The sequence below is a fragment of the Stenella coeruleoalba genome (assembly GCF_951394435.1).
Source record: "Stenella coeruleoalba genome assembly, chromosome: 3".
Taxonomy (NCBI): Eukaryota; Metazoa; Chordata; class Mammalia; order Artiodactyla; family Delphinidae; genus Stenella; species Stenella coeruleoalba.
Window position 1 is genome coordinate 29,376,612 of NC_137148.1, and position 15,635 is coordinate 29,392,246.

Sequence of the window (15,635 nt, forward strand, 5' to 3'; positions counted from 1 at the left end):
ACCTGAGAAGTGCCTTCAGATAAAACAAAACAAGGGCTTCTCTGGTGGTGCAGTGGTTGAGAGTCCGCCTGCTGATGCAGGGGACACGGGTTCGTGCCCCGGTCCGGGAAGATCCCACATGCCGCGGAGTGTCTGGGCCCGTGAGCCATGGCCGCTGAGCCTGCGCGTCCGGATCCTGTACTCCGCAACGGGAGAGGCCACAACAGTGAGAGGCCCGCGTACCGAAAAAAAAATACAACCTAGAAACAAGGATCTAATCCACCGTTTTCTAAAGAATTAAATTCCCCTAGTGTTTGCCTGCTTTTGGTTCTTCTCCAATGCTTTTAAATAGTATTTTCAAAACTATCTTGCTCAAAGTTTTTGGTAGTCATGTTGATGGTTAGTGTGGTATAAGCTACTCTGCCACTACTGGAACTAAAACATACTTTCTTTTTGAAATAGGAATTTTTTTAAAAGAGTACAATTTGGAGTTTTGATGTGGTCGCATAGTAGGCAACATTCTCTTTTCTTCAGTTTCCTGAAAGCCTGATTTTAATTGGGAATAGGAGGTCAGAGAAGTGACAGAATTCAATTCCTAGAACATTTAATCTAAGGAACATGGGGAGAAGGGTTGATTTTAAAGTCTGTTAATGAGTTAAAAGTGGAACTCAGCCAAAATTGCCTATGAAAATTCCCAAATTACCCATTAAGTGTATATGGTTTTATGTATATAATCCTTTAGACTATTTTATTATTTCCTTTAACACTCTTTTGGTCAATATTTCTTTACAGGCTTTATTTTTTCAATTTATTCCTGCAGGATATCAAAAAAAGAAATTACCTTCCCACCTAAAGAAAGTATTTATCTCCTAACAATCAGTTATTACAAGATAAGAATTTTCCATTATTTTCATGAACATGCTTTAACTATTTCAGGTTCAATTGCATCTAATGCCTGAGTAAATCAATGCTGATTATAATGGCAGCAAAAAGCTATTTTATTTTAATTCTCTCTCTCTCAAATATGCATCTACCCTATGGACAAATTTAAAGCCACACAAATGAAAAGTGGATGTGATGCTATTCCTTCTATACAGAAACTCCTACTTGAATTAAGACAAATTCCTTTTTTGTTTCTACAGTGGGGCCCTTTTGGAGGTAGATTGCCTGAGTTTTAATAAACTGCAAGGGATGTATCTCATCAAGACAAAGAAATTCTTACTGATTGGAGACAGTAAAATATGTGTGAAGCTTGGAAGAAAAAGCATGACTTGCAAAAAAATGAACATAGTCAAAATAGGTAAGAAGTTGTATATGGGGGAATGTCGCCATTTTTCAGATATCAGAAGACAGATATCTGTGTCTGAACTTTCTGTATGTTAAAGTAGACAAATAATGAAAACTATTTACAATAGAAAATATCAAATTCTCTAATGCATATAATTTCTTAAGAGGAATGAAAGTTTGAAGCTTATGCTATTTATTCTTACTGTGAGAGAACTCTGAGGGTCTTCAAACTGAGCTATGAAAAAGGGTGATTGACACTTACAGATTGCAGGAAGAGTTCATCTGTGTGAAGTGCCTAACTGGAGCTGGGCCTCCTGTACTTCACCCACACACGTCTTTTCCTTCCTCACCTTACCTTTTCCTGAATTCCTTGTAATCTTCTCCCCACATACCTACCTGTGAGTGTATTTAGCAAAATTATCAAGTTATTTTTAAAAGTAAATATGCCTTCTGTATTAGAGTTATCCAGAGGAAACAGAGCCAATAGGATAGATGGATATACATAGATACATAGATGAGAGATAGATAGATAGAGAAAAAGAGATTCATTTTAAGGAATTGACTGTCATAATTTTAGGGGCTGGCAAGTCTGAAATCTGTAGGGCAAGCCAGAAGGCTAGAAATTCAGGTAAGAGTGGATATAGTGGTTTTGAGTCCAGAGGGCAGACCAGGCAGTCTGGAAACTCAAGCAGCATCTCTATGTTGCATTCTTAAGACAAAATTGCTTCTTCTTCAGGGAATCTCAGTGTTTGCTTTGAAGGCCTTCATCTGATTGAATGAGACCTACCACATTTTAGAGAGTAATTATTTTACTCAAAGTCTCCTGATTTAAATGTTAGTCATGTCTTTAAAAAAAAATACCTTTAGATTAGTGTTTAGCCAAACAACTGGGGACCATAGCCTAGCCAAGTTGACACATGAAATTACCATCACACCTTCCTAGGAGACTCACTATTGAGGAGTGATGCATAGTCATATCTGATTTGGCCTAGAATATACATATTAAGTGTAATATGTATGTAGAATATACATATTACACTTGGCCAGAAAAAGTGATAATTATTATATTCCCAAAAAAGTACAATTTGAATTGCTAAATTTATCTGTATGTTTCCCTTGGTTCTATATAATACACATAGTAATATGAATCATGGATTTCAGTAAATCCATTCGATTATCAGGTTATAAGTCAGTATTAATTACCAATTCACCATTCGGTTACCAAGCAAATAAAATGATCAGAGAGATTGGGAATATAGACACAAAAAGTTTTCCCATTACTTACAGATTTATCACACTGAGGTAAGAAAGGTTCTTTTTCAAAACCTCAGAGATACCCTGGTAGAGGGGAATGTCTAAGCCAGTTATGGTACATCAGTGCAATGGAATCCTAACTTCTTGTATTCATTCTACCTATGGAGTTTTACAAGTGAAACCATGTATGTAGGGAGAATACTGTTCAAAGTGATTGAAGAGGTGCATTCTCTTTCTGGTTTTAAATACTATGGCTCTGTCTCTCCCTCTTCTCAACCCCCTCCCTTCACCCTCCTAAAAGAAAATTAAAGGTAAGAGAGCAATACTCATTAGAGGTGACAAAGAGAAACTTGGAATCTAGTCTCAGTTTTGTACCACTAATATAGTAAAGGGCAAAAGCAGAAGTTCCATGTTTGAACAGTCATCTTGTAGAAAAAGCAGAGGGAGAGTAGAAAAGAGACATTAGTCACGACCAGTGTGAGTGCGTAGGGGTGGTGGCACGACAGGCTCTCTCTGATATTGGGACACAAGCAAGCTGAGTTTTGGTCATTTGGAGACTAGGCTGCTATGGATGGATGTTCAGTTTGTACACAGGGCACTACATCTACAAGTTCATCATTTACTTTGCAAATATGTATTTACTCTCGGAGAGCAGGCAGAGAGGGCAGAGACTCAGTCTTGTGACAGAGTCCTGAAGCCCCAGGGGAGAGCCCCTTCTTACAAAAACCCACCCCAGCACAGAGGGCCCACATGCATCTTAGTGCGTGAGCATGTGAACACTCAGGGCACGCCCACAGGCTCTTGGTGGCAGTCTGCCCCATCAGACTCTCCAGATCTCATATGCCCAGTGCTCTTCGAAGTCCACATTCTGTACCACCCAGCAGATGGAAAACCTGACCGGCCGCCTCCTCTGAGGGACCAGAGGAGAGACAGGGTGTGCACTCTGCTGGTAGCATAGGTCTACAAAGGGGTGCTGTGAGCACCTCGGGGCTTTGGAAAGCACACCTGGGCAAGCAGCATGAGCGGTGGTGGAGACATGTCTCCCAGTAGCATCATCTTCTGGTTCCTGATGCTACAGTTCATTAATAGAACAGTCATTTAACTAAATTGACATTAGATGCTGCTGATTAAACCCCAGAGCCAAAGGTCCCCTGCAGCCACCGGTCCCCTCACTCACAACTCCTTCTTTAGGTGTGGGTCCCCAGTAAGCCTGGAGGGGCAGCTTCTGTCTCCCCCCTTTTCTTGTCAGGGTAAATTCATATAATAGTTCAAGTTGTGCCAAGAATAAATTAACTTTTTAAGATGTTGCTTGAGGAATGAGCACCTTTTTCTAAGTTGCTTAAATGTACCATTGGGTTTAGAAGCAGAACTGTGTGGGGAGAGCCTGCACAAGCCAGTAAGAGAGAGCTGAGCACAGAAATAAAAGCTCAGTGAAGGAGAGAGAATTCATTTGTATCACTTTTTAGATTCTGCATATAAGTGATATCATATGATATTTGTCTTTCTCTGTCTGGCTTACTTCACTTAGTATGATCATCTGCAAGTCCATCTATGTTGCTGCAAATGGCATTATTTTACTCTTTTTAATAGCTGAGTAATATTCCATTGTATATATATATATAGCACATCTTCTTTATCCACTCCTCTGTCAACTGACAGTTAGGTTACTTCCACGTTTTGGCTATTGTAAACAGTGCTACAATGAACATTGGGGTGCGTGTACCCTTTTGAAGCATGTTTTTCTCCAGATATATGCCCAGGAGTGGGATTGCTGGATCATATGGTAGCTCTGTTTTTAGTTTTTTAAGGAACCTCCATACTGTTCTCCATACAAATGAACTTATTTACAAACCAGAAACAGACTCACAGGATAAACTTAGAGGATGAACTTATGGTTACCGGGGGGAAGGGGAGGGGAGAGGGATAGATTGGGAGTTTGGAATTGACATGTACACACTGCTATATTTAAAATAGATAACCAACAAGGACCTACTGTATAAATAAATAAATTTTTAAAAAAATAAATAAATGAAGGAGAGTGAGACTCAGGATCAGACAGAATTGGATTTACATCTTATTAACTCATCCTATGGGGGCTGAACTTAGCTAATTAACCCCTCAGACTCAGTTTCCTCATCAGTATATTGGCAATGAGTGAGTGTTGATGCAAGATGTCATAAGTTAAGAGCTTGGCACTTAGTAAGTATGTAATCAACATTAGTCTGTTCTTCCCTGAATTCTTCCATTATTGAGAGGCCTTGGGAGATGGGGATGCAGCAAGGGATTCAGTGTCAAAGGTTTTGTTGAGAATGTGACTCTTAATCATTTCCTTGAATGGCAGGTAGAAACTGGCTTGGCTGGTGTCAAAGGACTGACAGTCTTCTCTGTTTCTCTACACCCACTACCTTTCCTCCTGCTTCCCTTTGGGGTATCTTCCCTGTTTATAGTGCATCTAAGGGTAAAAAAAGGTAAACTTCCCCTTGCAGAAGACATCCAAGGGTAAAGAAAGAAGCACTTCCTCTTTTTCAGTACCTCTGGGGGAATCAAGGCAGGAGACATTTAGGCAGCCACCACTACGAGCAAGTGATTATGACAAGGGGGCCAAACCTCACCACGTGAACTCCTTTTACTGGGTCAGCAAGTCAGTCTTAAAGCCCAGATCATATAGCCTGGAATCCAGCTCAGTCTACTGTGTGAAGTTGTGATGAACACTCCCTCATTAACAATAGGTTTAGGTTAGATTTTAACCTATGCATCTCCCAATCTCTGTCTGAGATCAGCCATGCAAACAAGTGGCTGCCCCATCCCTAGACAACTAAGTTCCCAGGCTTTAGTGAAAGAACAGCAAAGACGCCAAGACAGGGAAACCCCAAGTCAAGGGTGGGAGGTGTCCTGACACACATGTGCTCATAGGATTTCAGTACCTTTCTCCGGGTTTGTTCTGCCTGAAATAATACCTCTCTCCCTCCCACAGTATTTCATATATGGTGCCTCTGATCCTAGGCAGGTAGACAGGAGAAAGAAGCCAGAGAGGAGTTTAGAGCTAAAGCAAACAAGACTGAAGAAGCAGGCAACCTGCAGTTACACCAGAAGTTATAAGCCAGGGCCAGGATGCAGATCCCCAGTTTCCATGTAACTGAGATGAGGTGTAAGGCCCCCGGTTTTAGCAGAATAATGAAGACTCAAAGTTCAAATTCTCCTGCTTCGGGGCTAGTTAGTAACAAGTCCTCTAGTACTCAAAAGGAGAAGAGAATATGTTTTCTGCGTAAAATTAGCACTAGCTACTGTAACCAATACGCCCTAAAACATATATCTCCACCACCATAAGTTTATTTCTTGCTCATGTAAGAGCCAAAATGGGTGTTTCTAACCTGTGGGTGGTGCTCCTTCAAGCAACATTCAGGGCTTCTCCATCCTGGGGCTCCACTCTCTTCAACGTATGGCTCCAAGTGGCAGAAGGAGACCGAGCATTGGGGTCACACATGTGGGGTTTCTGGGCCAGGATGGGAGGCGGCGCACATCACTTCCACCCACATCCTTCACAAGAACACACCCAACTGCAAGGGAGGCTGGGAAATGTAGTCAGGCTTTGAACCGGGAAGAAGAAGAAATGGTTTTTACTGACCCAGAAAAGGAATGTGATTTTCAGAGTAGATGCACTTTAAAAATTATGATTATTTCCTTGACTACCCCATAGAATGACTTCATTTCTTTTTCCTTTTCAGTTAAACCTGAGGCTCCTTTTGACATAAGAGTCGTCTATCGCAAGGGAGCAAATGACTTTGAGGTGACATTTAATACATCGCACTTACAAAAGAAGTATGTGAAAGAATTAATGCATGAGGTAGCCTACCGTCAGGAAAAAAACGAAAATGATTGGATGGTATGTAGGTCAACTACATTTATACGTTATAAAATTTATGAAGATGTATATAAAAATATCTTAATAGGACTTCCCTGGTGGCGCAGTGATTGAGAGTCCGCCTGCCAACGCAGGGGACACGGGTTCGTGCCCCGGTCCGGGAAGATCCCACATGCCGCGGAGTGGCTGGGCCCATGAGCCATGGCCGCTGAGCCTGCGCGTCCGGAGCCTGTGCTCCGCAACGGGAGAGGCCACAGCAGTGAGAGGCCCACGTACCGCAAAAAAAAAAAAGAAATTAGGCTTAAATTACCACACATACAACTGACAGATGGTTAATATTCTTAAAATATAAAAAGGTCTTATGAATCATTAAGAAAAGGACAAATATGACAATAGAAAAATTAGCAAGAAAGTTGGAAATGTCTCACAAAATAGAAAATATGTAATTTCAATAAGTATAAAAAACTAATAATCAAATAAATCTAAACGTACATAACCAGAGGTATTACTTTTTACCCATCAAATTGATAGAGTACTTTTTCCTCCTAAGGATGACACACGTTATTGGAGAGACTGTGTCTCTATATTGCTATTCACGATGTACAATTATATCTTTCCAGAGGAAAATGATTCTTGCTCACTAACCTTACCATTCCCTTTCATCTCTCCATGGGATGTGAAATGGGAGGAAAAGAAAAAGAAGAGATTAGACTGTGGAAAGGAAGGCGGGAGCCTGGGAGTGATTTATACCCTCCCTGACTGGGAGAGCCCAACTCACCTGAATAAAGAAAAAGACCCATTTTATCACTGCCCTCCTTGACCACTTGCAGCATTGTTTGTGAGCTCACACACTCTGCCCCAATTCTGCTTCCAACCCCTCCACGTCAGAGCTCCTTTTTCTAACAAATATGAGAGAACCTCCAGAGAATGCCCACATGACTAAAGACACTCAACTTGAAATGATTTGGGAGATGTGAGCACCGCCTCTTTTTCCACCTTAAAAATGTAGTGACCTTTTTTTGCTCTTCAGCACATGAATTTATCCAGCACAAAGTTGATGCTCCTACAGAGAAAGCTACAACCCAATGCAATGTATGAGATTAAAGTTCGGTCCATCCCTAACACCAACTATTTTGAAGGCTTCTGGAGTGAATGGAGTCCAAGTTTCCACTTCAGAACTCCAGAGACCAATGGCCCAGGTGAGAAGTGACTGGAGTCTGTTCCCCCACCCCCACCCCCCCACCCCCACCCCCACCCCCACCCCCCCCACCCCCGCCGTAGTGCTTTGCATGTCAAAGTCTGTGAGAGACAGTGAGAGCTAGAGAGATGAAACAAACCCACAAGTTAGGACTCCCCAGAGGGCATTCTTACACTTTCTTTGAAAAATGACCTGCCATCTTTGCCCCTTTTGTGAAGAACGAAGAAGGGGTGGGAGTAGGAGTCTTAGTCACTGATCAGCTGATGTAGGCTCTCTGGACTTTACTGTTCTGGGCACTCCTGGGAGCCACTAGTTCTGAACAAAATTCCCACCCACTACCTCTAGTTTACCAATTCAGACTGGGATCCCAATGGCCGCTGCCGCCAAGTCCCTCTAGGGAATACCATAGGGGGTGGCAGATGGGTAGGCTGGTGTGGCTTTCGCATGTCTCCTTTTCTAGAATAATGAAGATATCCTGGGAGTCTAGGAACTGAGAACAGCCAGAAGAACCAAAGGGCATAGCTCAGGCAGACCACTGGGGACCCAGAGCACCCCACATATACCTTCCCTTTGGGGGATGCACGGAACAGCTCTGCTGCACCGGCCTTCCGTCCTTACCCTAGGAATTGCTGAGGCTGCAGGGTAGAGCATCTCTCATCATTCCCCTGCTCAGCTTCTCTCTCTTGCTGGTGGAAGTTAGGCAGGGGGTACTGCTGTCTTTAATGTTAGGTCACTTTTAAATTCCAAGTGACAGATCAGGACCTGGTCTGGACCTGGTCACCTAAGTCGGTGCTGAAACCGTGTACAAGCTCCTGTGTCCTTGTCTTTTGAAGTGAAAGGCTGACTCAAGAGTTAATGATTGAGAAATGTGAAGGTGTAGAAACAAAGAATAGCTATTGGGCGGGGGAACTGGTAACAATTTATAGATTATAAATCCGCCACATCTGCCACCGAACTCATGGTTCCCTGAGAGATACAGTTAAAGGCCTGACACACATTCCTAAGTTGTTTTTAACAGGAAGCACACCCCTACCAGATGAAAACTGCTGACCACAAGAACGTAGACCCTAGACTGTTTTGAACCAGAAGGTTGATGATGCTGACTCCCCATTCCCTCCCCACCAACCAATCAGAAGAATGTCCACAAGCTGACTACGCCCTGCTCCTTGAACACTATAAGACTCCTCACTACCCCCTCCAGGGTTGGTCACGTAGTCTTGAGGGCATTAGCCCGCTGTGGCCCCATTTGCTTGGCAAAGCAATAAAAGCTACTCTTTTCTATTTCACCCAAAACTCTGTCTCCACGTTTCTATTCAGCACCGGTGAGCAGAGGCTGTTTCAGCAACACTGTCACTTACTGAAGCCCAAATTCCCCCATAAAAGCTAGTACATCATCCTGTTTACTGAAAAGCAACTTTCACGAAATAATAAATGGGCCCAAGTTACTAAATAAACTCAAAGCATCCTGAAAGTCTCCCCCACGGCACGCTTCATGATTGCTAACCAAGATCTATCCTTGCCTTCCAGGGGAGATGGATCCTGTTTTACTAATTATCATCATTCTGAGTTTCTTCTCTGTGGCTCTGATGGTCGTTCTGGCCTGTGTGTTGTGGGAAAAAAGGTGAATTTCTTTAACTAATCAAGAGAGTGTTTATGTGGGATTCCAGACAGTCAGAGCTCTAGTCCTGTTTATTGATGAGAAAACTGCAAAGGGGAATAAGGCATTTCAGGAATTGCAGGGCCCTATATCCCTCTTCATCCTCAGGCACTGATGAATTTCCATAGTTAATGTCACAAGAGGTAAAAATATATAAACTGAACATAGGGCAAATCCTCCCCGCAAACCTTTCCTCCCAAGTGTCCTCAGTGGGTAAGAGCCATCCCCCCAGAATGCCTGGGCAGCTGGAGGGACCCATGGGAAATGCAGAATGTTTCTGAAGTCTTAGCTTTCAGCACACAAATTCATGAGACTTTTGCATTCTACCCCATGATAGGGCCATGCTTGTTTCATCATTTAGACACACTTCAGTAGAGTTATTAATGTTTTAGGAAGATGCCCTCAACACAGGGTCACATACCCGCTGCCCCCCAAGATACTCCAGTTTCTAAAGTACCACCCTAAAGCAATTTCCCTGTGTAACTTTGAAAGTATGTCTCACTTCCACCAAAATCAGAGCAGAGGGGTTGCTGCCAATGAAGAGAAAAGAAAGATGACAAAGCCTATTTTGGGGAGTAGATGAACAGATCAGATTTTAGTTTCATAGCTACATCATTGCCAAGACTTATTGTTCCTTTTCTCCAGGGCCCTTGGCCAGGGGTGTATCATTGTTGTCTGGTTCACAGAGTAGATCAGTGACAATGGTCTCTGGTCCAACCCCTCTATGGACTGGTGGGACTCTGAGGCCCAGAGAAAGCAAGTCACTTGTCCAAGGTCATCCACCTAGTTGTGGCAGAGCCAAGGCTAGAAATCTGCTCTTCTGACTCCTGGCTCAGAGTCAGTGGGAAGGTCTACTGTGCCTGCTGCCTCCACCATTCATTACATCTTCAATGTCCTTTTATTTCAGAATCAAGCCTATCATATGGCCCAGTCTCCCTGATCATAAGAAGACTCTGGAACAACTGTGCAAGAAACCAAAAAAAGTGAGTGCATCTGGTGCTTCCATCACTATGTCAGAGGCATCCTGGCAGCCGAGAATGATGTTGCAGGATGAAGAATGGCTGAACCTCAAGTGTCGGTCTTTCGTGTATCACATAACTAGGGCCCCTCATAAGATGCCAGCTGCAGGTTCCTGGAGGTGGGAAACTAAAATGAAATACAAGTCTCAGAATTTCCCAGACTTCCCCAGGGATACTTCAGACCCTGAAGTATCACAGCACCTCCAGAGGCAGAGAGTCAACTAGAACATGTGGGTAATTCTGTGACATACCCTGGTAAACCCCTGTTGGAAAGTTCTTGAGCTCTTTTCCTGAACAGAACATTTGCTGATATGTCTCTCTGGTGCAGTCTTAATGCCTCTATCTCTCTCTTTTTTTTTTTTTTTTTTTTTTTTGGTGCAGAATTTGAATGTGAGTTTCAATCCTGAAAGTTTCCTGGACTGCCAGATTCATAAGGTGGATGGCATTCAAGCTAGAGACGAAGCAGAAGGCTTTCTGCAAGATCCTCTTCCTCCACAGCTAGAGGAGACTGAGAAGCAGAGGCTCGGAGGGGGTATGCAGGGCCCCAACTGGCCCTCCGAGCATGTAGGCATCAGCCCAAAAACTTTCAGAGGAGAGTCGTCATTCAGGTGCCTGGCTGGGAACATCAGTGTGTGTGATGCCCCTGGACTCCCCTTCTCCAGGTCCCCAGATTGCAAGGAAGGTGGCAAGAATGGACCTCTCCTGTACCGAGACCTGCTGCTTGGCCCTGGAACTACAAACAGCACCCTGCCCCCTCTGTTTCCATTCCAACCCGGAACCCTGACATTGAACCCTGCTGCCCAGGGGCAGTCCATCCTCACTTCCTTGAGATCAAGTCAAGAAGAAGCCTATGTCACCATGTCCAGCTTCTACCAAAACCAGTGAATTGCAAGAAATCGATGGCCAGAACCATCATGATGAACAGAGATAACTGAGTCCCACTCTCGCTCACAGCACAAAGAAGACAAAATGAAAGCAGCCCCTCGACATGGTCCACAGGATTCTGAAACAGTGTTTCGACCACACCTCCCTGCTTCAGTGGCAAGAGACAGGAGGCAGGAGCATTCTGCTCCAGGCAATGCAATGATTCATTTATTTCAGAAAGGAAAAAAAGCAGAAAAGAGTGAAAGAAAGGGTGGAGGAAAAGATGGAAGGGTGGGGAGGGCAAAAGGGAGCAACGGAAGAAAGAAGGAGAGGAGAATTAGAATAAGAGACACCATTATCAGGAATCACTATGTACACAGTGCTGTGCTACATGCTGTACACATCTTTCCGCACTGCATCCTCACAATAATCCTGGGAGGTGGGTGCGATTAGGATCATTCTCTACGTTACAGATGATGAAACTGTAGCTTACATTAGCTTATCCATGCTCCCCACTCAGCAAGGAATAGAATCAAGATTTGCTACCCAGGAGTCTAACTGCATCTCCTCCAAGTCATGTGCCTTCCTCTTAACTAGGGACTGTCCCATTCTCGAGTGCCAAACCTCACTTAGAACAGGGTGACTCTATAATGTATTGTCCAAACTGGGTCACTTTTGCAAGTGAAAGGGGAAGTTATAAATAATCACTCCAGGACAACAAGCGTAAACCGGGACAGTCCCAGGCAAATGGGGACCTGTGGTCACCCGAACTGAAAAGGCTACCAGGAAGACAGGGGCGGGAGGAATGGCTTATGACATATGAGGCACCATGGCCAGCCATGTCTACAAAAAGTGGAGAAGGTAAGACGGAGCCACAAAGACCATTTTATTCCATTTTTCTGAAAAAGTGCTCGAGAGAATCAACTAGAAGCCTGGAATTTCTATTTTTAGTTATCAAGAGCATGACCCACTTGCTCCTCCCACCCAGGGGCATCCACTGATGATGGAAGAACCTGTTACTGACTCAGGACACTGGTGCGTTCGAGCCGTGAGCCAGGACATAATGTTTCTATATGTGTAGAGACTTCCCAACCCAAATCCATCCACCATCCTGATTTCTATCACCATGAATGTTGCCACAAAACTTCAGGGAGAATGAATTACAAGCCCATGCAGTGAGTGAGTTGACTGTGGCCATCTTCCCGAAGATATAGAGAACATCTGACATGGGTCCTCTTGCATTTCTTGGTCCAGATAAATTTTTAAAGGCTGTCTCAAGCCAAATCAAGGCAGCGAAGAAGCCTCAGCTCAGGGCAGTGCAGCTGATGCCTCTACACAGGCCCCCATACCATCCCCATCGCCACTCCGGGTGTACACAGATCAGGAGGGACATCAGTCCAGGATTGATATTGTTGTTTGGGAGTTTGTCCTCATTGTTGTCATTTATGTTTTGCCTTTTTTTTTGTTGTGTTTTTAGTTTGTTTGGGGGGAGATTAAGTGCTTTTAATTTTTAAAATTTTCTTTTTGGTTTTATTTTGTGATGTCTGTGAAGTGAGTTTTAAATAGTGGACTCATAGACCTTATCTGTTGGCTTAGAGACCTAATGATAATCAGACTAGTTCAGTGTTGTACCTTCCAGTGCTTTTCTCTGAATCACTAGCAATGACTATAGTCTCATAATCCCTTAGATTTGCTCAGCACTTTTGTGATTTTTCAAAGCACCTCTGTAAGCATTACCCCTTCCATTTTCTTGACAAGTATTTATGGAAAGCTTGCTCTGTGCCAACCACAGCGGTAGGCTGGGAGGTCTAAGACAAACAAGGTTGGGACCCTGCCCTCATAAAGTGAAAAATCTAATGAAAGGTAGCTTGCAAACAAATCATTATAACACAAAATGCGGTCATGGAGGCATGTTCGAAGCTCCCTGCTGGAAGGCAGGCAGGGAAAATGCCACAAGAGTGGTACACATCTTTGTGGAAGAAAAGCAGAACCTGCCTGGCGTGAGAGCAGAAGACATTTTCCACCAGGCAGAGGTCGGTTATTTACCTTCTGTAGAAACGTGAGCCAAGTCTCGAGGAAGAGGTCATCACAGGAAACCTCACGCCCAGCCCAGCCCTCTTGCATCTTATTCATAGAGGTCCTATGAAGTACTTACCATTATTATCTTTGCCTGATGTGAAAATGGGGACACAGACAAGACAGGTAAGTTACTCGACCTTACATGCTAAGTCAGGACTGGAAGCTGTAAGTTTGTATCCCTCATATACATAAACAATCTCTCAAAGAAAGGAGGGGATAGGTCTCAAGGAAGATCAAGGTCCCTCCAGCTTTAAAATCCTGTTAGCATAGATTATCATTTGAATTCAGTGTGTGAATGTCTGTCTGTTACCGGAGGTATGTAAAATCTGTGTATCATACTCTTATAATCATAACTGCTGCTAATGCCTGATTATATACTGTATAATGTATGATTACAAAGTTGTTCTGACGAACCCTCTTTGGGATTTCATTAAGAAAGAAAAACTCCTGGTCAGAGACAGTGCATAAATTAGAGATGTAAACTGCTAGTTCTATATGGTGTGAAATGAAAAGAAAACTGATAAGTAATTTGGTCAATTAAACAACCACGTCTGAATCTAGGGCACCCTGGCTTATTCTACTGACTTTCTACCAGCCTTTGCCTCTCCCTTCATTCTTATTTCCAGGGGAATTTGCTTCAGAAAAGCCAAGTGTGGGCTGTTTCAGATGTGCATGCTTGTGTTTTCAGAGCATTTGTAGAGAGAGAATTGGTCAGGAAGGCAGTGAGCATACGTGATCAGACAGCTGGAATGATGGAGATCAGATGGCATTTCTGCCAGTCCCGTTGTTTCTCTTCGGGGTTATTCTTTAAAATATCCATTGTTCACTACACCTAAAGTCTCTGATTTGACTGTGTACTTCCACATGCATTACAAACATTTTGCAGTGCTGCTAAGTGTATTATAAGTATCCAATGTGTGTTACAGTCATATATTTAATTAAACACTATGGAACTCTCTGTGACTGCACTTGTCTTCTATGAGAAATACGAATAAAAGGATATCCAAAATGGGCCATGCTTCTCCTCAGCCACTGGAAACATCCCGGTGTCATTTGCTGTTACTTTATGGATTGAGATTTTCAGAGGAAACTTTTTTCCTCAATTAAGTAATTCATTTGCAAATTAACGAATTAGCAATTCATTGAGGATCTGCTCTGCATTACTTTGCACTAAGCTGGGCGCTGGGGTGATGGAGATGAGATGGGATGTCGCTCGCAATCACACGGGGACAAAGACACATTGGAACAGTCGACAATGTCATATGGGGGTGATGAGCCAAAATATCAGCCATGAATCTTAGCTTTAGGCAAATAGGAAACAGCTTTAGCTAATTTGAGCAGGAAAGGAATTTATGAAAGGCTATCAGGGAGCTCCCAGAATACCTGGGAGGGCCAAAAAACCAAACACACGGAGGCCACAGAGCCATCCCGCATCTCAACCACTGGCACCTCCAGAAATGGGAAACAGCCCTTCACTGCCACCACCCGCTCCAGAGCAGACTCGACAGCAGCATCCCAGAGCTGCACATCACCGGCTCTGGTTTAAAGGCAGAGCAGGAGCCTGTGGCTGAAAGCAGCTATGCCTCGTCCTGTGTCTGGGCGCCAGCAGCGGGAGTCGGGGCAGAGAATAGCTGGCATTTGCATCTTCTGCAGTGAGAGGCAGGCTCTGCTTCACAGAGCCGGGATTTCCTCAAATGTAGGAAGGACCTTCTACTGCTGGGTGAGGAAAACAAGGACAGCCAAGGACGCGTTAGGAAGGAAGCACGAAGAAGAGGTGGCGTGAAGGAAGTGCAGAGTAAATAGGAGAGTGCCAGCTAACAGAGCCTGGAGTAGAAAGAGGGCATTTCCCGGCAGAGGAAACAGCATGTTCAAAGTGATGGAGCTTAGAGAGAGCCTGGACCATCTGGGGAGTTACAGATACAGTAGGTAATGTCTTCTTATCTGTCTCAGCTGGGAACAGTAGGGTGTTGGTGGTTACTTCTGAGAGTCAGACACAGGACACTTTGATCAAAAAACAATATGTATCTACCTTGAACAACTTATTTGAATTTAAAACATATGAGTGGATGCCCATTCATCCCTCTTTTATTACAAGGCCAAGGCTGTTCCTCTGGGGTCATTGATTGTAGTTCCATGTTGTCTTTCTTAAGTAATACACACCAGGAACACTTCATCTACTCCTTCTAGTTTTGCTTTCTTTAAGATGGAAAAGAACTTTCAAACACTTTAGAAGATATCTAAATGTAGATGCCTAGCTTTACCTCCCCACTCCACTCTCTTACCATCATTTTTCCCACCCTGTTTGCTAGCAATATTCTCTCAATATGCCTTTATCAAGTCCCTTCAAACCATTGCAGCAGTGCTCCTAGATCAACAGCAGTCTTTCTTTGCACACTCACATTTTGCCAGCTTGCATCATGTAATTACAGTAACAAG

At 43.5% G+C, this 15,635-nt stretch overlaps 1 protein-coding gene across 2 annotated transcripts in view; it reads left to right on the forward strand.

Annotated features, from left to right (window-relative positions):
• Nucleotides 1-14,157, forward strand: part of IL7R (interleukin 7 receptor) — a 29,305-nt gene extending 15,148 nt beyond the window's left edge. For both annotated transcript variants that reach the window (XM_079917109.1, XM_079917110.1), the window contains exons 3-8: nucleotides 1,122-1,279; nucleotides 6,246-6,403; nucleotides 7,413-7,581; nucleotides 9,108-9,201; nucleotides 10,145-10,220; nucleotides 10,638-14,157. In XM_079917109.1, the coding sequence (XP_079773235.1) occupies nucleotides 1,122-1,279; nucleotides 6,246-6,403; nucleotides 7,413-7,581; nucleotides 9,108-9,201; nucleotides 10,145-10,220; nucleotides 10,638-11,141 (1,159 nt within the window). In that variant the 3' untranslated portion in view covers nucleotides 11,142-14,157. The remainder of the gene's footprint in view (nucleotides 1-1,121; nucleotides 1,280-6,245; nucleotides 6,404-7,412; nucleotides 7,582-9,107; nucleotides 9,202-10,144; nucleotides 10,221-10,637) is intronic.
• Nucleotides 14,158-15,635: the final 1,478 nt, after the last annotated feature.